This window comes from Cheilinus undulatus, linkage group 15 (assembly GCF_018320785.1).
Source record: "Cheilinus undulatus linkage group 15, ASM1832078v1, whole genome shotgun sequence".
Lineage (NCBI taxonomy): Eukaryota > Metazoa > Chordata > Actinopteri > Labriformes > Labridae > Cheilinus > Cheilinus undulatus.
The window spans coordinates 38,047,125-38,070,923 of record NC_054879.1 but is presented as its reverse complement, the minus strand read 5'-3'; the positions used below and the strand labels follow the sequence as shown (position 1 = coordinate 38,070,923).

Below are 23,799 nucleotides of genomic sequence, written 5' to 3'. Positions count from 1 at the left end.
GATAGAGGACACACCCAAGGTTTATGCCGAGGTCTCTCACACAAACTCTTGAAACATCCACTCACACACTTCTAGGTGGAGGTCAAAAGATCCTTGGTGTTGTTGATGTTGTGAAGTCTTATCACATAGATAACTCCCGTTCCATCTTCTGGAATGTGTTTGTGCTTTGCCTTGTTTACACACCAGCCACAGAATGTAATGAATTTTTCAACCACACTACTTACTCATGGCACGCCCCTTCAGATGTGTTATTGCTCTTTTACACACACTCATAAACATTCAAACATACACCCTCATGGTAATTCCTATCAGGGTGATTCAAGCAAACAAGTTCTCTCATTGATACTGGAGAAAAAGTTGATCTAAAGAAATCCCCTTTGTTTCTATCCAGGGATCCTGCCTTGGAAATTGGGATCTTGGACATCTTTGGGTTTGAAGAATTTCAGAGGAATGGCTTTGAGCAGGTGGGAAAATACTTGCTTTCATTAGGTTTCACTCAACTTTCCCCTACAAAAATACATCAATGCTGTTTTCCACTCCCCATCCTGATGGCCGATGATTTCTTCTGGCAATACAAATTCATGACATCACCTTATTAACATTACTGGCTCAAAAGGACGCCTTTTATTATATAGTCATCTCTAAATACTTTGCTGTACTGCAGTTTCAAACAGATTGTAATCTAATTGCTAAAATATTTGGGGCTGTTTTCTATTTTGGCGCAGATATTTCAGTCTGTAATTGTAATGAATGAGGTGAGGTCTGCGGCTGACTGTGGCGTGACTCTCATGATGTCCTCAGATGAACTGACACAATGACTGCTTGTGTGTGAGAAGTCAGAGTCGAGCTTCCATCCAGGGTGTGTATCTGTGTATGTGTTTGTGTGTGAGTCTAATTTTTACATCATAACTCAAAGTAGATCTAAGGGATGACTGAATGACTGATTTTTTATTCTCTTGGCCACAAAAGAGAATCATTAATGACCTTAATCTTTGTCAACAACAGAGCATTGCCCTGTAAAGTTCCTTCCAACTGTTTTGAGAGTGTTTACATTTTTTATTAGGAAACACAGCTGTTCTCATGAAAAATATATTTAGGTTTTTCTGAAGTTGGGTTGTGTAAGGTACTTTGCAACAGTGATGGCATTAGCCTCCAGTGATTTCTGTTGGCATTACCCCTTTAAACAGGGGGTACCAGCAAGATCATACAGTGCTACTGTTGGGTACAGTCAGTAGCACTGTATACGTGGAGGCTTTTCCTCCAGAAAGCCTCTGTGTTTAAGACTTTTTCCATGCAACTTTTGGGAACCTGGTTTTCTGCCTCAACATATTGTCATCTCCTGATCTGCTGTTTTGGCCTGCAGGCTTTGACAAAGACAATAAGAACAAACAAAAACTGGTTATTTATACTCAGTTTTTTACCTCAACAGCTGACACTCTGTATTCATTAAGTAAACATACTGTGCTGACTGTGAGTTGTCTAATTTTCAGCCATTAGAAGAATAAAGTGACAGTTATAAACTCATTTGGATGGCACATTTCTAGGGATTTCTAGGGATGTTAAATCAACAATTGAAAAATAATTATCGGTTCTTATCGGTTATCGGCCATAAGTAGTATTAAATTATTGGTATCAGCTAAAAGAATACATATCATGCATCACTACAAATTTCCTTTCAGCTCTTCTGGTCAGGGCTATTTTTTCCATATATCTTCAGGATTTGAAGGCCCACAGAACATCATCATTCAGGGAACTCAACCATATACAAAGACTATTGTCTGTGTTCCTGGTGCATGTCTTCTTCCCACTCTCCCACTCACCAGAGTTCAGCAGGGAACTCTGGATGCGGAGTGATGCATGCTGCTGGTGTGTGTGTGCTCCTATTCTCTGAGTCAGGAATGTTCCAAAGTAATGTAGTGCTACTTGTGACAGTGTGTTTGTTAGCAAAGGCTCACAGTTTGCATATCCACACCCCTTGGGATCTCTTCTGCTCACTGGTTTTCACTTAATTTCCTCCTCTCTTTCCCTCTCTTTCGGCCGTTGAGTCTCCTTCTGCAGAAGTTGTTCATCCAGGTCTCCTGGTATTGTGTCCATCGTTATCAGCAAGTCATCACTTTGGTCAAATTCACCCATTTTCATTTTTGGTATTGCCTAGCGTGTTGTAGTTCCTGGCAAAGTCCACAGACCCAAACAGCTGGTCAGGAGATGACAATATGCTGAAAGGCAAAAATACATAGCCAAAAATTGCATCCCAATATAGTGCCAAACCAGAAAGCTTGATTGGAAATTTGTCTTAGATTATGGCTGTTGCTTTATTCTTCCAATGGCTGATTATTAAACAACTTACTGTTGGTACAATATGTTTACAATATGTGCCCACTTTTCCCAAACACTTGCCAAACTGCACTGAGAAACTGTACCTGTCTGTAGCCCTGTATAGCTTGGCTTCTTTGCCCCAAATGTGTTCTCCTTAAACACTGAAATCTATAGATGAAAATGCCATCACTCAAAACACTGAATTATCCCTTTAAAAGAACACCCACAAAAACGTCAGTGAACAATAGGATCCATTGTAGCCCATTTATTTTAAAGAGGTTTTGAAATCTTGTTTTGCACAATTATAACTTTGATTTACATTATATTAACCTTTATTGTATGTTTGGAATGACTTTGTAATGCTCAAAATAATTCTGTGTTTTAATTGATATTTACCGCGTATGCAGTACACTTAAAGTCACAGGTGGATCAGCATATCTGTAATGCCCAGTTGTTTTCACCATGTCAGGATGTGTTTATGATAATGCACAGTGTACACAGTGCACCATGTGCCGCTCTAAAGGGCTCACCTGTTATTGGCTGTAAATCTGTCATGTGCTCATCAAGCATGCACTCCTAATAGACTTCCCCATTGTAATAGCTGCAGGGATCAAGGCAGACAAGTCCCTATATTACTGTGTGTGAGTTGTCTTAGGGTGTAATTCATAGTGCTCAAGAGGCTAAGCACTCATTCCTTCTTCTCAGAGCTTATGCCCCCCTCCCTGTGGAGCTTCCAATCTCTTCCTAGCCTTTATTAAGGCCAGTGTGTGTTTGTCTTTGCTTTCGTGCAAGTGGCAGACTTTAGTTTGCATGTCTGTGTGTGCGCAGATATCATTGGCCCTTCTCTTTCTCTGGTTGCTCACTAATCTGAGTGGAAGGACTGTGTGACCTCTCTTCTTCAGGTCACAGACAAGGCAAAAGCAAGTGCAAGGGGAGAATAGAGGGGAGGGAGTGAACAAACCAAAACAAGAAAAAAAGAGACACTCTTTGGCCAGTGGTGGCATCGCCTCTTAGCACTGACATCGCCTCCATTGTCGCTGCGGAGCTTCCTATTAATATCAGCCTGTTTAAATCACTGACTTTCTCACCACCCACTGAATCCTGAACACAAGGAGTGAGGCCTGAGTAAACAAACATGATAATCTCTTACAGTATAGACAACAAAGCCTCACACTCTTGACTTGTTTGTACACACATGGATACGCACACATGCAGACACGTTTGCTGGCACACCTCACATGCGCTGCATGATCAGGGTCATTAGTGCTTGTTAATTAGAGCTGTGTTTGTCAGGGGTGTGTTGTACCTGCTCAGCACTTTGCTAATGAGCTAACTCAATCAACCACCTGCTGGGACTAAGCCTTTAATGTACTAGACTGGCTTGAAGACAGCGAACAGACCATCATGTAGGGAAGAAAAACAGGAGACAGAATGACACGCCTTCAGATCAGATCTCCTCCATCAGCGGTCTGTCAGAGGAAATATGGGTCATGGCATTGTTCTGATACAATCACATGAAAGAGAGAAATCTGTAGGTGGATTGATCTTTTGAGCTTGTTTACCTCACTGATAAAGGCTGCAAAGCTTTATTTGAGCTCTGAATACAACAACTTTTTATGTAAGAGGCAGTACATGAACTTCGAGTACAAAGAACAGGGACATCAAATCGTGGGTTGAAAACAAGGACACCCCTCAACTGAAGCGCTCTAAGATTTTTTCTAGTTTTCAGCTCTCTGACACATTCAGGTTCAGGAGAAGTTGAAACAGGCCCCACTGCTGTACTCTGATGTCCTGTGCTGTTCCACCTCACAGTCTGCACTCCTGCTCATTACATCAATGTGACAAGTCACACTGAGTCGTCCCTCCAGAGCTCCACACACCCCAGACAAACAAACCCATTTTTATTGTCTCCTCCCTGTGCAGTGATTGGTTGACTGCTGGGTTAGGAAGAGTTCATGTGTCCCAGCAGGAACACTTTGTCCATACTTGAGTGGGATCAAAAAAAAGCACTCCAATGGGACGAGAATTACTATATATCATGCATGAGGTGTCTCTCTGAACTGTTCCCAGTGATTTTAGGGTCAAGTGTGTTACACGAGTTTTCCCCTTATTCGCGCCCCGTTGACTTCCCTCTTGGTGCCCTCAGTGGGTATGTTTGATGTCGTATTTGTATTTTCCTTTAAAAGGAGACACTCACCCCTGTGCCGCAGAGAGGTAGCTTCATTCAGAGTGCGCTGAAGTGTGGTTTTACAGGTTGATGTTTGTGTCTTAAGTGTTTGTAATGTGTGCATTCCAGCTGTGTGTGAACATGACCAATGAGCGGCTGAGGCAGTACGTCTCTGAGGTGCTATTCCAGCAGGAGCAAGCTGAGTGTCTGCAGGAAGGGATCGCCATGGAGACCCCACGCTCCCAAGGCAACCAGTCAGCCGTTCTTAACTTCTTTCTTCAGGTACCTAAACACTGATTGTTTACACTAAAATTACTGTAAAGACTGGTGGTAGCCTGGGGATTTTTTTTTTTTTTTTTGGTACACCATATTGTTAAACTTAATCCACTCTTGTCCGTCTCCATTTTATCTGTAATGGCCAGTAACTGTTTATGTTTATTATCCATCCAGAAGCCTCAGGGACTGCTGTGTGTGTTAGACGAGGAGAGCCACAGTCTAAGGCCAGCAGAGCAGACCCTCTACAAGAGGCTGTCAACCCAGCTGGACTCCAGTCCCACTCATGGCCTCTCTTTCACAACTAAAGATGGAAATGGGAACCCTCCACCTAAAGACCAGGGTCCAGCCTTTACTGTCAGCCACTATGCTGGACAGGTCTGTCTTTATTACAGAAATATGCACATATGCACCTATAGACATTGGGATATGATAGTATGATATAAAACCTGCTGCTAACGACTGTCAGTGACGTAAAATTCTAAATATAAATAGTCACAATTCTCCTAAATCATTCATTTAAATGGCAACAGCTGCTAACTTACATATTGCGTTGTATGCTACCTTTTGTTTAGGGATGCAAGATATTGGATTTTACCAATATCTGATGTGCCAGTTTGTCCAAAATCTTTTTTAGCCGATCCCAATATATACACTGCTTTTTTTAACTTTACATTTACACCAAATGTCTCCGGTTCATAGAGAGGCTTAGTCAAGCGGAGCTGAGAAAGGAGCAGGGAAGTAAACAGTTGTTCTACGTTTGAGGCCTCATTTATTCAGGGCTGATGGTGGGCCCCTTTGAGTGTGTGGCACTCTAGGCAACCATGTACAAGTGCATCTCAGAAAATTATAATATTATGTTAAAGTTCATTTTTTTTCCTGTGATTTCCTTCATAAATGTTCATTTGCATATATTCTAGATTAATCTCATACAAGGTGAAACATTTCAAGACTTTTTGTTTAAATCTTGATGATTGCAACTTACAAAAATCAAAAGTCCACTATCTCAAAATATTAGAATGTTGTAAAACACCAATCAAAAAATGATACATGATAAAGAAATGTCAACCATTTGGAAAATATGTTTTTCTACGCAATAAGTTATTATTTGGAGTTCCTTTTGCACAAATAACTGCATAAAAGTGATGTGTAATAGAGGTGATCAGTCTTTGGCACTGCTGGGGTGTTATGAAGCCAAGGTTGCTCTCATCGCAGCCTTCAGCTCGTCTGTATTGTTGGGTCCGGTGTTTCTCAACTTCCTCTTGATATTTCCCCAGAGATTCTCTATGAGGTTCAGGTCAGTCCAGTTGGCTGGCCAATCGCACACAGTAACACCATGGTCAGCAAACCAGTTTCTAGTAGTTTTGGCTTCACTGTGGGCAGGTGCCAAGTCTTACTGGAAAAGAGAATCAGCATCTCCACAAAGCTTCTCAGTAGATGGAAGCATGAAGCACTTTAAATTCTTTTGCCAGAGGACTGACAGCCTTGATTCTGGACCTACAGCAGCAGATGACATGGCTCCCCAAACATCACTGATTGTGGAAACTGAAAACAATGGACTTTAAACACCTAGGATCCTGTGCCTCTCTGATCTTCGTCTAGACTCTGGGACCTTGATTTCCAAATGAAATGTTAAACATATTGTTGTCTGAAAACAGAGACGCTGATAACGTCTGTGGTTCAGAATTGGCTTGACACCAGGAGCATGGCACTTGTAGCCCATTTCCTCAACATATCTGTGTGTGGGGGCTTTTGATACACTGACTCCAGCTTCAGCCGTCCCCTTGTTTAGCTCCCCTACATTCTTGAATCTGCTTAGTTTGACAATTCTCTGAAGACTTGTGCACCTTTCCTTACTACACTTTGCACTTTTCTTTCATTAATATGCTTCAATTCATGCCTCTCAGAACAGCCTGTCCTTTCAGCATTGACCTTCTTTGGCCTACCCTCTTTGTGAAGGGTGTCAGTGATTATCTTCTGAACATTTGTTAGGTCAGCAATCTTCCCCATGATTGCAGTTGTGTGTACCATACCAGAGAGAATGAAGGCTTAGGAAATCTTTGCAAATTGGATTATTCCACAATATTCTAATATTTTGAGATGGTGGATTTTTGATTTTCATGAGCTGTAAGCTGTAATCATCACGATTAGAACAAAAAAAGTCTGTAGTTTGCTTTGTATGAGCTAAATCCAGAATTTATAAAAGTTTATCAAGTTTTAATTCTACACTTGTGCAACATACCTTTCACTGTGATGTATGCATATCATGCAAACGTTAAAATGTTAGTTTTTCTAGAATAGTGTATGGAATTATCCTTCTTTAATCATTTTGTATATGTTTTCTTTTTAAAATGAGAATGTCATAAAAATGAGGATTTTTCTTCAATGCAAAAATTTAGATCAAATATGCAATATGAGTCAAAAGAAAACCTTAGATCCTTTTTCCAGTATCATTCAACCCTGGTTTCTTCTCAAAGCCAAATTTTTTTTTTTTTTTTTTTTTTTTTTTTGTGTTTTAATTTTCCCCGTGTCATTTTCTTTTTCCTGTAAAACCTTCTCTTCACAACTGCATCTAAGAGATAAGTTCTTCAGCATCTGAAGAACATCATGATTTTGAAGACTGATTAAATCCCCTTGTTTGACGCAGGAAATCTACCTATGCATTAAATATAAGGAGGTGTTATATAAGAACAGCTTTCTTTAAGATTTTTTTTTAACTATTTTAATTGTGACCTGCCAAGGGACTGCAGATGTAAATTAACTTTTAGCCAATTTATGATACAACGTATCAAATGGCAGCATTTATGTTTATCATTGCACAAGGATTTATTATGCACATAAGCACAAATGTAATTAAAAATAAAAACACTTTCAGCTTATCATGGGAGAAAATTTGCATCTAAAAGTCATTTTGTTGTGTTTGTATTTTATAGATTATTTCTGATTCACACAATATGGCTTTTATTTTATACCAGTAGAAATAGAAGCATATACATTTGTTGTGGTCCAACAGGCAAATTATTTAACAGAAATATAGAATGCATTTGAGGCCCATGATAAATGCTATGTTGCATAAAAAGGTCCCTTTTATCTGCATTAGAGGCTGGTAAACATACAAACAGCCCAGTGACAATAAAAGAGGTCTATTTTTAGCTCAAATAAATAGGTTGCACATGGTGAAAAACATAATAATATATCCATGTAAATTGTAGTAAGCAGGCCACTTACAACGAGGAAATAGGAATGTTTTTTTGCACTCAAGTGTCATGATGACTCTACCCTTGGTAAAGATTTTGTAAAGATTTCAAAGCTACAAAATTCTCTTCTCCAAGAACTCATAGATGCTTTCACAAAAACAATATTGGAATATTTATGGCATAGTCACTTGTCCTTTAATTAATGACATTTTTAAATGAATGCATGATTTTTCTTTAACAGATTTCATACGACCTCACCAGCTCCCTCACCAGAAACAAGGACTCCCTTCCTCAGAATCTCTTGTTTACGATGAAGTGTGAGTACCCCATAAAAAAACAAGCATATGAGCACATTGTGGCGTCGGAGCACACTTGATCACAAAGATGCACTCTTGTCTAAACTAACAGCACACAAAACCACTCTTTGTGTGAATGTGGCTGTGTTTGTATGTGTGTGTTTCATCACATATGCAGCAGACAGCCCCGTCTGTGTGTATATTGTCTATTGAAGGTGCCAGATGTGGGGTGTTGTGGTTAGCTGTACACAGGCTCTCGTTGTGTGGCTGCCAGGCTAGCATAACGTCCAGCAGCCTAATTGCTATAATTCCCATGATGAGGTTAATCTTCTAAAGGCTAGCCCTTCACTCACACTTGGCTGTTGTCGCTCCATCTGCCCCAGTCGATGCGTCACTGCCATTCATCTCTACACGCTGACAAACGCACTTGGTTTCCACTTATGGATTTCATCTCCCTCTGACTTTAAGTTTAAGCCTTAAGCTGTTAAAGGGGCAAGAGAAGTCATATGAGTGTATGTGTTCAGGTGGCAGCAATGATTGCTTTTAATGAAAAGACAATTACTCCTGGAGCCGCGTGTAATTAACTCCTTAAATGAGTCCAGGACTCATGTTTGTTTTTCTTTGCCCAGTACGCCTACCTGCCTCTCTCTTTCTTTCAGCATTGTAGATGAGAGGCACACGCCCACCTTAACACACATATGTTTGGCTTTCTGAATGAGCTCATTGTTGCTGTGGACTGCTCCACGTGTTGTCAAGTGGCATGGTCCACCCCCTCTTGTTGCCGGGACTGATTGTTTACATGAAACCTAACTTTATGCCCCCTCCCCACCCTTACTCCTCGTCTGAGCTTGTCTCCTTGTTTTCATCCTTTTCACTGTTCTCTCCCTCTATTCTTTTCTCTGTTTATCCCACCTCATTATTCTCTACCACCCCCTTATTTCCACCAATGCTGTCGCTTCTTTCCACCCTCTTTTTTACCCCTCTCTCTGTATGCGCTTTGTGCCCTGCAGCCAGCGAGAGCGTGTTACTGCAGCAGCTCTTCCAGTCCAAGCTGACTCAGACTGGTTCTCTGGTGCCGGCAGCCCAGAGCCGTGCAGGGCTAAGAGGGCCTAAAGCTGCCTTGTTGCTCCACAGGATGCCATCAGCCTCACTTGTCACTGCCAACACTGTCCCCCAACAGCCCAGGAGGTATCATGACCTTAGCAAGGTACAGTACAAAACACTGTCACAGTGTAAGAGCCACACATTAAGCCATTTTTGCTTGACTGTGCACATTGAATAGTTATTTCAATGGAAATGTATTTAAAAATGCATTGAATGTGATAACCTCAAAGATGGTATAAGATAAAAACACTGATGAGTTGAAGGAACAATTTTGAAGCTGTTTGTTCTAAATGGACAACTTCCTGCTGTGCAGATCAATGGAAAAACAGTGGTAGTATTTTTGGAAAGAACAACTTCCCACCACAAGGCTATTTATAAACCTCTGGGAATTGGAGTTGTGTGAGATAAAAACCCTCCGAGCATGCACACATTTTCATATAATAATACTCTTCTCTAATAAACAGTCTCAGAAAGAAATCAAATACGTGATAGCCATTCTCAGTTAACCAAATCTTTTTTTTCCATATTTCTTTTACTTTATTTTATGCTAATTCCAATGGTTTGGAAGGCATACATCGCTGCTACACATATTTGACTGAAAATACTGGTTGGTTGTGTAACCTCGAGGTTCCTGCCTGGTGTCTCTGTGGCTCATTAGCCATCTAGAAAGCAGGCTTACATAAGACCCCTTTCACCTCCCCGATGTGTCCCAGCAGCCTTTTACAGTTACATTAGGTAATATTGCAGCACCACACTGAGTGTGAGATAATAAATAAGACAATAAATGCCAAGGGTCGAGTTCAGCTATAAAGTATATGAAACAGAATAATTGGGACTGACAGTGAAGTGGTCTAATGGGACTGCTAGTGTGCACTGCAGTCATCCTACACAGCACCATAGACTGTCGATCTTTTGTGTATATTGTTTATCCTTTGAAAAAAGAAAACTCATACAATCTATGTGATTACATACCATAATTATGTTTTTGTGAATGCATATTTGCACAGCTGTCTTATATTTTCTCCATGTCTTTCCATTATCAGATCTTGAAGAAGAAAGGGTCAAGCTCCTTACTGCAGAGGTTAGAGCGCTGTGGACCTGTCACAGTGGCTGTCCAGCTTAGAGTAAGAACCTTTTCTCTCCACTTACCACACACACACACACACACACACACACACACACACACACTAAACAGGGTCAGGCCTATTTATGTACAGGGTCTCTGGGTCAAAATCAATGATCCATTTAAGTCAATTGTGAGCATGTTGACTCATTAGCCTGGGCTTCTATGCTGCAGCAAGAGTGTAGGCTGCATGATTCCTTGGCTTGCATTTTCTCCCACACTAGTTTCCTCAAACACTCCAGAGGCTTGCAGAGTATGGAATGAACTTTGACCCATACAGACAAAAAAAAAAAAAAAAAAAACATACAGACATCAAACAATATGAACTCATAGGGAATCAAACCCAGGTCCCTTGAGTGACAGTCCCATCACTGCTGAGCTAATGGATGAGCTGACGGCGTAGGTCTAGGTTCTGTACAAAGCGAAAACGACACCTGAAGTGGCTGAAGAAATAAGATACTACACGTATGTATACGAAACAAGAAAACATCTGGTACTGCACTGAAAAGTAAACATGTTTAATCAATAGTTAGACTTAATGAAGCATAAATGATTCAGTCAAAATGATGCAAAGATGATAGTCAGCTGGTTTCCTTAAATTTCCCAGACGTGAACTGAACAACATCTTCTGGAGCATCTGGAGTGACTGAGCTATCACTCAAAAACGTGTTGGCCAATAGGGATACACCCAAGAAAAGCTTGCCCACATGTGACATTTGTGCCAGAAGTGAGAGCAAAGACTCAAACAAAGGATCAATCAGGGCAAATGCAAAACAGAGGAGTGAGAGTGAAAGTCTGATCAGTGAGAGAAAAACAGGAACTGTAGACAACAAGATAGATGTTCAAAATTTGTTTGTTTCTGAATGCCTTCTCTTGTACTCTTTGGATCACTTCTTTTGTTCTCAAATACTTATTTTTGTTCAATACTGAATAAGTTTTGTTTGAATCTTTTTGACACAAAGTTCATTCCATAGCAGGGACGACTGCAGGTTCAACTCAAGAAGTGTCTGTTTGGGTTGTCTTGAATAGGGATGGAGATCAATAATTGGTTCCATAAGGACCAGTTCTGCATTTTTCCAAATCTGAAAATCGATCTTTTAGCTTATCAATACTGCTATGTGTTCTGTGATGTAGCATCATTTAATCATACCACTGGTGCAAAAACATTTATCAGTTTTTGCAAGTGGAGGAACATAAACGCATCAGTAAGTCAGCATCAAATTAAACCAAAATGTGATACCTTTGACTTATCAGACAAGGTCTAGGAATGTTGAGAGATGTTTCGTGTCTTTTTAAAGGGATAAAGATCGGCCGTAAATATTATTTATATTGCATTGCACATTAATGGCAAGCTCCGTTCAACCACATGGGAAGTTTATAAAAAGTTACAAACTACTTTTGCACCCAACTCAACCACCAAGTTAGCTTCATCAATATATCAAATAAAAACAGGTAAAGATGCTTTATAATGATAACGTTCAGTGGTTTTAACTGTGCCTGATGTTGTTGCTGCAGCACGTATGGTGATACATTTCAGATAAACTATCATCACTGATCCCCCAGAAAAGGTTATTACTCTCACTTTGCTGTGGATCAATATAACTAGCAGTGCATGCTCAACAGTTTGACTTGAGGAGCACTGTGCAGTGGCACATGCATGACAGATAACCTCACGACATTAACAGGAGCTCTGTCATCACTGTTACAGCATCTACACACAGAGACAGCACTGCTAGAAACAGACACACATTCTCAAGGCATTAATTATAAATCATGACAGTAATTACAGCAATACCATGACTATTTTGAAATACCCTGGGATATTATATTACCGCTCATCCCTAGTTTTCATAGCATTATTTTCATGTGTTCTTGGTAATTCTTCTTAAATAAAAGAAAATATTAGGCATTTAAAACTGACATGAAGGTCAAAACAGAGGGAAGGGAAGCCGCTCTTAAACTCTGTGCTCTCCTTTCCTTGGATCCTTATTTATTCCTCATCACAGAGATCATTATAATTCTCCTTTCACCCATGTTTAATCTCTTAGTCCTTCTTTGAAATTATTTTTTGCTATGTACAAACTTAGCCTTTGCAACAATGCACCCCTAAGAACTGCTCAGATAAGAAGTGATGATTTCATAACTGTATCAAGCAATAATCAGTATTTGGTCAAGAGTAAAGCAAGATTGTGTCTGCTTATGACGCAAGGAGGCTAAAATGTTGCCCAGAGAAGCAGCACCTTTGGTCTGAATGAATGCAGTGTGTTGCACAATCATAGTTGTGGGTTTGTGGTCGACGAGTCCCTCAGGGAACCGCAGCGAAGGAGAGAGTGGGCTGAAGAATGATGCCGTACCAAGCCAAGCATGAAGCCCTCCACATGAATGAATGAACAATGAACAACAACCACTGTGTCGTGCACACTCATTTGTGTGTATGAATTCTTCTTGTGACGCTTGTGGAAGAGGGATGAGATGGTGAGCACTGTGTCTAAAAGTATGCAGAACAAAACTGACGTCAATTTGAGGTTGGCAAAAACGCAGATGTTAGTGTTTACGTGCATCTGGATGTGTGGTTTTATGTGTCTGTGTGACCTTGGATGCAGCATCAATGAATTCAGGGCTTGAAGAAAAGCTGTCTCACACTCAAACACCCCTTGAGAAGGAGCAAAGAACTCTTTGTGCCGTTGTTTTTCTCCAGAGGCAAAACACACCCCCAAAAATCAGACCACTTTTTCTTAAACACAAAGTGATCTCACTCCAGTCACTGCAGCCTGCAGATCAGTTTGCAGCATCAAAAGAAAAAAGACAGAGAGCTCTCCCTATCTTGCTTTAGTACTTTCTTTACATCCCATCACTTATAGATATTTATCATCAGAACATGTTGCTCATCTGTGTCATTTGTCTTTCCCTTCTTGCAGAACTCACTCTCAGAGCTGATCAGTAAGCTGCAGTCCTGCACGCCTCACTTTGTGGAGTGCGTGCGCCCCAATGCCAGCGGTCAACCAGACAGTTTTGACAGCTTCCATGTGTCAACCCAGCTGCAGTACATCGGGGTGCTGGAGATGGTGCGCATGATCCGTTATGGATACCCCGTCCGCCTGTCCTTCTCAGGCTTTCTCAGCAGGTCAGCAGCCGGGCATGTTGCATAATTAAGAGCGCTGCAACTGTCATAACTTGTTCTGCCTGATGCCTTCTGTCACTGTTCTCTTCACTCATTCATTCACTCCACAGATTCTTCAATGAAAGAAATGCCTAAAAGATGATGGATTACTCTTTTTCTCGACTTTTCCCTCTATCTCTTTCACTGATCTCAGTCCTGCAGAAAGCTCTCAGCAAGTTACAGTGATCTCAGTTTATACAAGACAGGGCCAGCAGGTCACAGTTAAAAGCTTGACAGAGTATGCCTTTAGTACATCTTCAAATTAATGTAAGGGTATATACTGCACAGGATCACTCACTGACATGCAGACTGACATATTAGCAGCGACAAGTCACAGCAACCTTTGCTGTTTGAAGCACAGGCTGACCTTGAATGGCTTTTTAAGAGTATGATCACAGTCTACTGCAGCTGATGAAAGCTGCTATCACATTTCCCATGTCAGCCCGACACACACAAACATTAACTGGCGTGTAAGGTCTCCTTGGCCCACTCTTGAGTGCTTGTATGTTGTTTTTTCCCTTTGGTACTTGTTGAGATTCAGAGTAAACAGTGTTTCTGCCACATCACCTCTCTTTATCTCTTCTGTCCCTCTTAATTTCTCTTCCTACTGCTTTGTTTCTTAGAATACTGAGAGATTTAGCTCTGTCTTTCTCTCTTTCTCCTCCATCCTCAGTCTGTCTCCACCTCCCTCTTTTTCTCTCCCTTTATTTCTGTCTCTCCCCCCCCCTTTTCCTCTCCTTTTTTTTTTTGAGGATAAAGGGATTAACATGTACATTCCTGCCAGATAATAAGAGAGGACAAAGCTGGTCACATGACCTCCCCAAAAGTTTCCACTACCCTGCTGTAAACATCATCACTTCACCTCACACACACAAACCCACACTGTAGGTGTTCTCCTCCGGACTTTCAAAAAGAGAAAATAAAGCACGTCAAGATTTGCTCCTTTAATCTAAAAAAAATAAAAACAAAATTAAAAAATCACGCATTTAAGTACTCAGAAAAAAAAAAATTCTATCTAACTCTCATATTGTGAAAACTGTCAAGTAAAATCACCAATGGGAAACATAAAACAGAGAAAGCAGCTTCCTAGGCTGTAGATTATTGCACACATATTTGAAATATCATTCACTGAAGGCACTGAACACTGACACTTCATATTTTATACTTCCACCATACACCCAGATACAATTAAGTGAACATGAGATAGGTTGTCATGAGGAAAACCTGAACATGGAATTGAATCAGGACAACCAGTTTCTTGTCAAATGATGCTGCAGGTCCAATATAGATTAAAGTATTGTCAAACCATAAGCTGTCACTGCTCCTTTTGTGTTTTTGATTGATACTCCTTGTAGAGCCAATGCTCACCTTCTTCCTGCTGTAACTGAAAGATTCCTTTGGGGGTTTTATATAAAATATTTCAACCATATGTTTGTCCGAGAGGTAGTGTGTGTGTGTTTATCAGGGAAGCATGGCATAAACTCCCACTTGTTGGCTTTAACTCAATAATGGATTTGGGGGAATTTTTCAGCACATAATTCACAATTTTTTACCAATTTCTGATTAAACAAGACTCTTGTATTGTTCAGTTTTAAATTCTTTTAGGGCTTAGTCCTTTTTCTCTTTTAAACAGCCAAGATAGTGTGGAGGCAGACGATATGGCATGTATTATAGGTTTAACAGAGCTCACAGCTAATTTTTTCACCATCATGTCTCGTCTGGACTTTTTGTCTTAAAAGGTTGTAAAACATCAACCCTGTGGTGCACAGTCAAGCTCTATACGTCTTACGTTTCTGGACAACCTGGGCTTTAAGAATATATCTACAACAGTGATGTTGTAGATAAACATATCAGAATTTGAAACTCAGATTTTTTTTTTTAACACACAGAAAACATTAGTGACTAAGCCTTTTCTTTAAACAGACTTGTTCTCCCATCTCTTGGGGACACAACAGTGAAAAATAAACACTCTTTGACTACTGGTTTTCAAAATATCCAAATATATACAAAGAAAAAGCTCTAGGAACTACACAGTGCCAGATCCAACCGGCCTGTTTGATGGCCACGTCTGGCCCATGTATTTGAAACCCTAGGTCGTGTTCACACCTGATAGTCTGGGGACTCGGTCCGTTTTGGAACAGAAATGGCAACATTGTTGCACTTTCCTTTGGTTTGGTTCGCATTCACACTGCTCTCTTGGTCAAGTGGACCAAACCGTCTGAACACCTACAACCTCTGCCCGCTAGGGGCGCTGTCTTCACAAACAAATGGCGACCAAGAAGAAAAAAAGGCATAGAAGAAGACAAAACTCCTTCCACCGGTCTTTTCTTCCACATAAACAATGAAAAAACACAGAATTTACACTGTCTTGTGGTTTCTGCTCTTGCATTTCGGCATTATGAGCAGCCGGCAAGGTGGTGAGCTGTCCTGTCAAGGGAGGTACCGACATGTTTGAGCGTATTAAATCACATACATATATCATTACAGTTTATGCCTCATCCTGCCTTTGGTTCACAAGTTGGTCTGCTTTGCGTTCACACCTCCAACGAACCGCACCAGGGTTCATTAGGGAGCGGACCGAGACCACCTGTTTCAGGCGGTCCAGAGTCCACCTGTTTGGTCCACACCAGAGTTCGTGTTAGCGTTCACACCACTTAAAAACGAACCGGACTATCCGGGAAAACGGACCAGAGTTTGGTTAAAGCGGACCAAACAGCTCTGGTGTGAACGCACCCTTAGATTCATTTGTGCCATTCCTTAAAGCAGTAGAGAGTGGTTGACTGCCCCTCCCACAATACATTGTGGTAAACAATATAGCGATGCCCTGGGCAGAAAGCTGAAGTAAATGATCAAAAATAGATTAAAAATGGATAAAAAGACGCTTCAGCTCTAACAATTCAATCTTTAAAGACCCTGAAAAGTCACCAAAGTGCTGGGCTCACTAGAACAGCGTCCTGTAGGGCTATGGAGACATCGAGGGTAGCAAACAAACAACAAAAAGGTCAGCTTTCAGAGGAAATAAGAGCAAATGTCTATGAATTATGGTTCAAAAGTTGTCGTTCTTATAAACTTGTCACTTCTTGTTATTTACAGCACCGTCCTCAGAGACCTCGGAAAGTCAGCCAAGTTCTGGGCTCACTAGAAAATGTTCTGTAAGAGCTACGAATGCATGGAAGACATAATCAGAAAGGCACAATGGAGAGCTTTCAGATTAAATTAAAAAAAAAAAAAAAAAAAAAACAAATAAGTGCCTACGACTTACGGTTTAAATGTTACCAAGTGATTTATAAAGGGGTGTGCCTGCAGCACGGATCCGTGCCAAAAAGCATGTAGTTGGGGGGGTCATCTTTATATATTGAGACGCCACACAAAAAAGCTACTACACTGGTCGCAATACATGCCAAAAGCTTTTGCCAATCCTTGGAAACTGAGGAGTCAAGATGTTCATGTAGGAAGCTAAAACAGTTCAGTTCAAGTATTAAAAGAAAATAATGAGCAGTTAAAGCTACCTTCAATTTTTCAAACTCTGAAGAAATATCTCAAAAGTCAGCTAGATTAATAAACACTTTGATTAGAGCTGCTTTAAGCTGACTGTCCGTGGAGTCCAAGCAGAGAGGGACGCCTATTGTTAAACATTAGGTGTGATAGTTATGTGGTTACAAGCTTTCTGCTGAACACTCTGCTTTCTTCACTGCCATGCGACTGCCAGGGCAGATAAGGTGAGCCTTAAGCCTCCAGTCCTCCTCAATGAACAGCTGTTGAATGTAACGATGGACAAAGCTGGACACATTACGTCAAGACAAAGGGTAATCAAATCAGCAGGCGCCCACCAAGAGCACAAATAATGATCTTATGTCTGAGTCAACTGAAACAGTTCTTGTCATGTGAATTGTCTAACTGGTTACCTGCTTCTCTGAATCTGTAACAGCAGCATATGTTGAATCTGCTTCCTTCTAGAGCTCATCATGGTCAAACTCAAATTGGATACATCTTTGGATAAAAGCTTACCCTCTGCCATGGGGTCCAATCTTTTTCTACATGCTTTGTGTAGTCCAACCAGCACACTGTATGTCCTTAAGCCTGGCCAGCAGGTTTAGTCCGATCTACATAGGATATCCCATATCCATGGGGATTACTAGGGAATGTGAATAGACCCGTATGTGAATGTAGAGTTGTAAATTAAATTCTATCTCTGCCCATCAGGGAGTCAATTTAAATCCACATTCATGGGCAAATTTAAACTACAGATTGTCCAGATGTTATATAGAAGCCAGCTCATTTATCTTTGCTGGAATTGTTGGTTATGTGAAAAGAAAGGCACTCCACCCACTCTACTGCATTGATATCTGTAGCCTCAGCATCTGTACTGATGTAGAGAATACAGATGCTTCCTTTCTGTTGGTTTATGCATAAGTGAAAACCACAGATCTGCTGCAGAACCTCACTTCTGCTGAAGGACTCTTGTGTAAAGAGATCATGAATAAAACTCATTGATGCATTTGAATGACAGCTTCAAATGAAGTAAAAGGTGGTGTTGTCAATCAGCATCCTTGGGAGGCTTTTAAAATTGGTTTTCAGAGAAAGGCCTTCCTCCGAGTAGTTCTGTCTACCTTGCTTTGCAACCCTGATGTTGCCTTGCTGATTGTCTGTGATTCTTGTCTGCCATCATTGTTTAATTAGCTTAGATTTTTATCAATACAGAAAACAAGAGTCTACAATATGTGGACTCTTTTGTAGGTGTTGGCAGACTCTGTAAGCACACTGTCAGTATGCAAAACCAAAACAAGACCAGAAAGTTATTTTTGGGTTTGAGCAATAAACACATAGCAGAGCATCTGCTCTACTTGAACTTGATCTCACTTCAGAGAAGAATCTCGATGACATTGTCCAGTTGACTGAAACACAAATGGAGGTCATCAATCACTAATACAGATGCATATCATGAGCTGCTGCTGGCCATTCTGTTGTTCTGTAATCACTACAGCTGTTTTTGGGCATTCAAGGCACACCGTAGCAGTCAGGCAGCAGCTCGATACAACTCACAGTAGCATCTTCCTTCTCTCAGGGATAGAAAATAAGGGCACCACAGTGTCTTTGACTGTCTCCACTGAAAAAATAAAGTAAAAACTGCTTATATTAGCTGTTAATATTAGCTGAACAAATGAGTTATTGGAGTTTTAGGCTGGACCAACTGACCTATATCAGCTGAAGTCTTTATTTATCATAATACCTTACACTTCAATGTTTTAATGACTGAAATTTGTTAAATTGTTCATCCTCTGACTTTAAATTGTGTGTTTTATGGATTGAAGGACAGCTCCTCATACATCAAAATGGTTATTGCAGTTTAAATCCTTGATGCATCTGTATGCATGTCTTTATCATATTAAATTATTTATGTCTGAGTAAACTGCAAGTTTTAAATCCCCAGTCAGATTTAGTTTAGTAAGATTTACATTAGTTGTCATACTGTTGTAATTATTTTATTCAACTATTCTATTTCATCCATTTATTCCAGATTTTAATTTATCTTCTAAGGCTGGGCAATTAATCTAAAATTAGATTAAAGCGCACTATGGCCTGCTGCAATTTTCAAATCCCAGAAGGTGCAATATTTCTTTAACCTGGCATTTGAGTCAAAATACTGTTTTAAAACTTTTTTTTTTTTTTTTTTGCAGCAAAGATGTTGTGCAAAACATATCATGCAATCATTCCATTTTTTAGAATAGTCTACAAAAAATCCTACTTTCTTTGTTTTTTGTACATTTTTTCTGATTAAATATGAAGATGATATAAAAATGATCGTGCCCTTCAGTGCAATAATTCATATCCAGTTTGCAGTACAAGTAAAAATCATCACAACTACCGTATTTTCCGGACTATAAGTCGCTCTGGAGTATAAGTCGAATCAGTCAAAAAATGCGTCATGAAGAGGAAAAAAACATATGTAAGTCGCACTGGACTATAAGTTGCATTTATTTAGAAACTGACACACCGTTGTCCATGCTCTGATAGAGAGGCGGTTGCGTTGCGTGAAGCAGTAACACCAAGAAGGCCCGCCTGCAAAGTCATTTATATTCATCTCCTTGGCAACTACCAGGGCATGGAGACGTAACTGCACCGTTGACAAGCCTCTCCTGGCAGCACGTTGTTTAAGCCCCCATCTGTGGACTCGTTCCTCCAGCTCTGGCCATCTTGCTTTCAGGCCGTGATTAGCTTTCTTTGTTTTCTTCCTTGCAGTAAGAGTAACCTCTGCTTTTTGCCAGTCCCTCACAAGTTTCTCACTCACTCCAAACTTTCTTTCTGCTGCTCGATTACCATTTTCGTTAATTTTTTCAGTGGTACAGGAGCATATAGCATGTAGCATATCGTTGTCACAAGCCTAGAGCGCCCTCTTGTGGCTGTAGACGGTAATGTTTACTCCTTGTGCATGTCACTCAGTATGAATTAACATTAAAAAACATGTTTAATTATATATATTTTGATATATAAGTCGCACCTGACTATAAGTTGCAGGACTAGCCAAACTATGAAAAAAAAGTGCGACTTATAGTCCAGAAACTACTGTAGCTATTTTTTTTTTTTTAAATTGTTCATCTCCAATTTTAACTCATATTGTGTTGGTTTTTATATATGAAGATTCGTTGCTTGTGTTTGCTGGAAAATTCTTAAGATTACCTTAAGGAATAATTGCATATCAAATTGCAATCGCAATACTGGGGAAAATATTGCATTTAGTTTATTTTACCAAATCGTTCAGCCCTTTTATCTTCTCATTTTCCCAACACTCAGCTTTCCATTTAGAATATTTTCCTCCTAATTATTGCTTACATGTAATGTAGGCGCTACTGTTTTTTGTCACTTTTTAATGATTGTTTCTACTGGAAATACATTTGCTTTTTATGAAATCATTGCTGAGAAAATTGTGAAGTTGCTGTTACATTTTACAAAGTTGTAAGTTATTCTCCATTATTGGTTTCTTTGCTTTGTTTTGTTTTGGGGGATTTTTTTGTTTGTTTTGTTTTGTTTTGTTTTCATAAAAAAATGACAATTTGAGTGAGCACTTGTCTGACGTGTCTCTGTTTGGCTGTTTATACATAAGGTTATGCTTCATTTAAGGATCTGTCGCTCACAAAGACACCAGTCAGTTCAGCCCGGCTGCCATTCATAGATCTCTGCCTCTCTCCTCTATTTGTTCAACACAGACACAGCCAATGAATGAACACAGCCTTGGCTTAGAAGGGAGCTACTGCAGGGTGGGGGTGGATCACACTGCTGCATCACAGAGCTCTTTTCAAACAATTTCTCATTCTTTCCCGGCATGCTCTCTCTCCTGAAAAATCGTTTTCTTTATTTTTCTTGTCTCCAGTCTCTTTTCTTTTTTTTCTTCCTGTTCCCGACTTTTTTTATTTATTTCTTCCTTTCAGCTCCCTTATTTCCATATCTCTCTGTTTCTCTCATATGCACACAGAATATCTCAATTCCATGCGGTGTCTTATTCCTTTTTTCTTTCCACTTGTCGTCCTTTCAGATCAGGCCTTGGTCCTTGACTAATCAAATTGACAGGCCTATAAATCAGCCATTAATCTTGAGGTTGCTGTATTCTCTTGGACACAAACACACATGCACACTGGAACCATGCATGCCACTTCACTAAGTCGTAGTGGTTGCCTGAAGCAAATTACATGAGTGTCCTGGTAACAGGAGTGATTTATGAGGAAATCTATTTTACTGTTGCTTTTATTTGTCTTTTATGATACGCTCTGTGTTTTGTGGCCAGGTTTATTTTCTGCCAAATTGTGAGGTCAAATGTTGCCATTTGAACCTTGATTATATAAATCTCTGCATTGTCTTTTTCTTCAGTTCTTCTTTGGCACAAACTGGATGAAAAAGAGACATCAGTATTGATGGAGAATATCGCAAATGCAGCTCAAAAGCATGAGGGTTATGTTTTCTAAATGTTCAATTCCAAGTGGGTCCTTGTTATCTCTCAGTGATTGATAAACTTGAACATTTGTAGGCTATTATGTTCGCTAGAGGAAAATATCTATCACTCTGGCTGATGTCTGGATTGAAAATCCATGATTTAATGAAGCAAATCTCAGAGGATGTGGCATAGTAAAGTTTGTCTGATGGATATGATTAGCCACTACAAAATGCGTGGTTTAGAAACCAGCTGTGTTGCCTTTACCATCTCTGTGATGCTCAATAATAGCAGTAACTGATGGCCCTTTGGTCACAGAGAGCAGCATTAGCGTCCAGCAGCCTTCCATTTAAACTCTTATCAAAAGCCTTATTTCACTTCTTTAAGTCCACATGAAGCCCCCTCGGGTCTTGTTAAAGCTGGGACCATCGGTGGTTTTCATATCCTCATAGGAGAGGTCATGGGTTTACAGAGTTCCTTTGTGTTTTATGGGCCCGGTGGGACAGCATGCGCTGTCTGTAGGACCAGTATTTCCATACAGAGAGGGTTAGGGAGAGTTCAGTTGGACCCCACTCCTGCAAATCAAACATATCCAACATTCACATGCCCTCACTTACTCACTATTGACAACACAAGTGGTTTATGCCTCAACCCATCTGCTTGTTATATTTCCTTCATTAGATGTGTGACATCATCAGCTGGCTCCTGATTGACAACAAAAGGGACAGAACGGCCACTGACAAAAACACACAAATTCTGGATCCAGAGTTTTTGCTTTTATGTTTAATTTGCTGATATTCCTGTTTCACTCAGGAAGAAGACATATTTAAATACTTATTTTATACTGTGTAGTCCTTTATTATTAACGTTTCCCTAAATATTTATTTATATCAGCTTATTCATTTAGTGACCAAAGAAAACAAGTGAATTCAAACATAAAATCTCCAATTCTGAATGAAAGAAGAGTAGAAAGAACAATCAGGAGCTGATTAGATACATTCATAATGGGCCAATCAGAGCAACAATACACATGGCATAGTAGACGTCACCATGGAGTAATGTGAGTTCATCAGGCAGGCATTACCACGTCAGTATACTTTCACAGGAGCCAGTTGGTTAATCTAAATTCTTTCTGAAGTTGGGAGAAGAGACACATATCTGTTTTGTCAAGAAAAGCTTTCAGTGCCTGTCTTTGCTCTTCTTTCAATAAAAAAGGTCCAGTTCTGCTAAAACTGCAGCTCTAGCTGCATCATGCTAATTTCTTCAGTGGTCTACTAAAATGATTGGTGATTGCTCTGGTCATTCTCTGACTAAGAACAAGTGTATCAGATTGAATCTTTGCAAGATGGAGCCACCTCATGACAGACAATCTGGCCAGTCCATTGGCCTTACAAGGTTACAACATACTGGATTTATTTGTTTGTTTTTTTAATATAATGTCCATTGGATTCTTTAGTTTCTCTATGGCTGTGATTACACTGCAGTTTTAAGTGACCCAAATCAGATATTATTGCTCATATGCGACGAAAAGCCTGCCAATGGTTGTCACAGCTCATCACAAAGTATTGTAGGATACAAAATGGCATTTAGCATTAGCTGCCAGCGGCAGAAACACTCAAAAAATAGATTAAAAAAAGAGGTTCAATGTCATTTTTACTGGTGTGGATTTAATATTTAAAGAGTTCCAGACTTGCTAGAAATGCTTTGGTAAGTAATTTGATTGCATGGATAGCAGCACTGGACTGGTACAACAGCTAGCTTCAAAAAGGAAAAAATAGGCCAATTTTAATGGTTCAGCAGGTTTTTTTTTGTTTTGTTTTGTTTTAGAAACAGTGTCACTTGTTGTGGTATACAACAACTCTGGTTCCAGAGGTTTAGTGCCAACTACATCCTCCTTCGTTATTTATATTTACATGTCTACATAATTGAGTAAAAAACCCAAAAATCCACACTCTGTGACTGTGCTTGTATAGTGATAGATTGATAAACAAAGAGAGAAAGATGGCTTTTTTTGGTCATTGAATTATATGTCAACATTTCTCTTATCCACTTTCACCTTCACCCCCCTCATCTCAGCCACAAACAAACCACTGTCTCCATCCCACTGACCATTTATAGAAACGGTTGCCCAGGGCAACACCAATAGGAACAGATGCTGTTTAGCTCGGCTGCCATATGACCCCTCTGACCTTTGCACCCATTGTTTTTGAAATGGAGGCTTTCTGTTGGTCTCGTTGAA

The 23,799-nt window shown here is 40.0% G+C and overlaps 1 protein-coding gene across 3 annotated transcripts in view; it reads left to right on the top strand.

Annotated features, from left to right (window-relative positions):
- myo16 (myosin XVI) overlaps positions 1-23,799 on the top strand; it is a 119,569-nt gene that overhangs the window by 67,943 nt on the left and 27,827 nt on the right. For all 3 annotated transcript variants that reach the window (XR_005993004.1, XM_041807525.1, XM_041807526.1), the window contains exons 21-27: positions 392-464; positions 4,613-4,765; positions 4,934-5,134; positions 8,195-8,270; positions 9,260-9,456; positions 10,397-10,477; positions 13,395-13,600. Coding sequence is in view for 2 of the 3 variants with exons in the window: in XM_041807525.1 (XP_041663459.1) it covers positions 392-464; positions 4,613-4,765; positions 4,934-5,134; positions 8,195-8,270; positions 9,260-9,456; positions 10,397-10,477; positions 13,395-13,600 (987 nt within the window). In the remaining variant the exon portion in view is untranslated. The remainder of the gene's footprint in view (positions 1-391; positions 465-4,612; positions 4,766-4,933; positions 5,135-8,194; positions 8,271-9,259; positions 9,457-10,396; positions 10,478-13,394; positions 13,601-23,799) is intronic.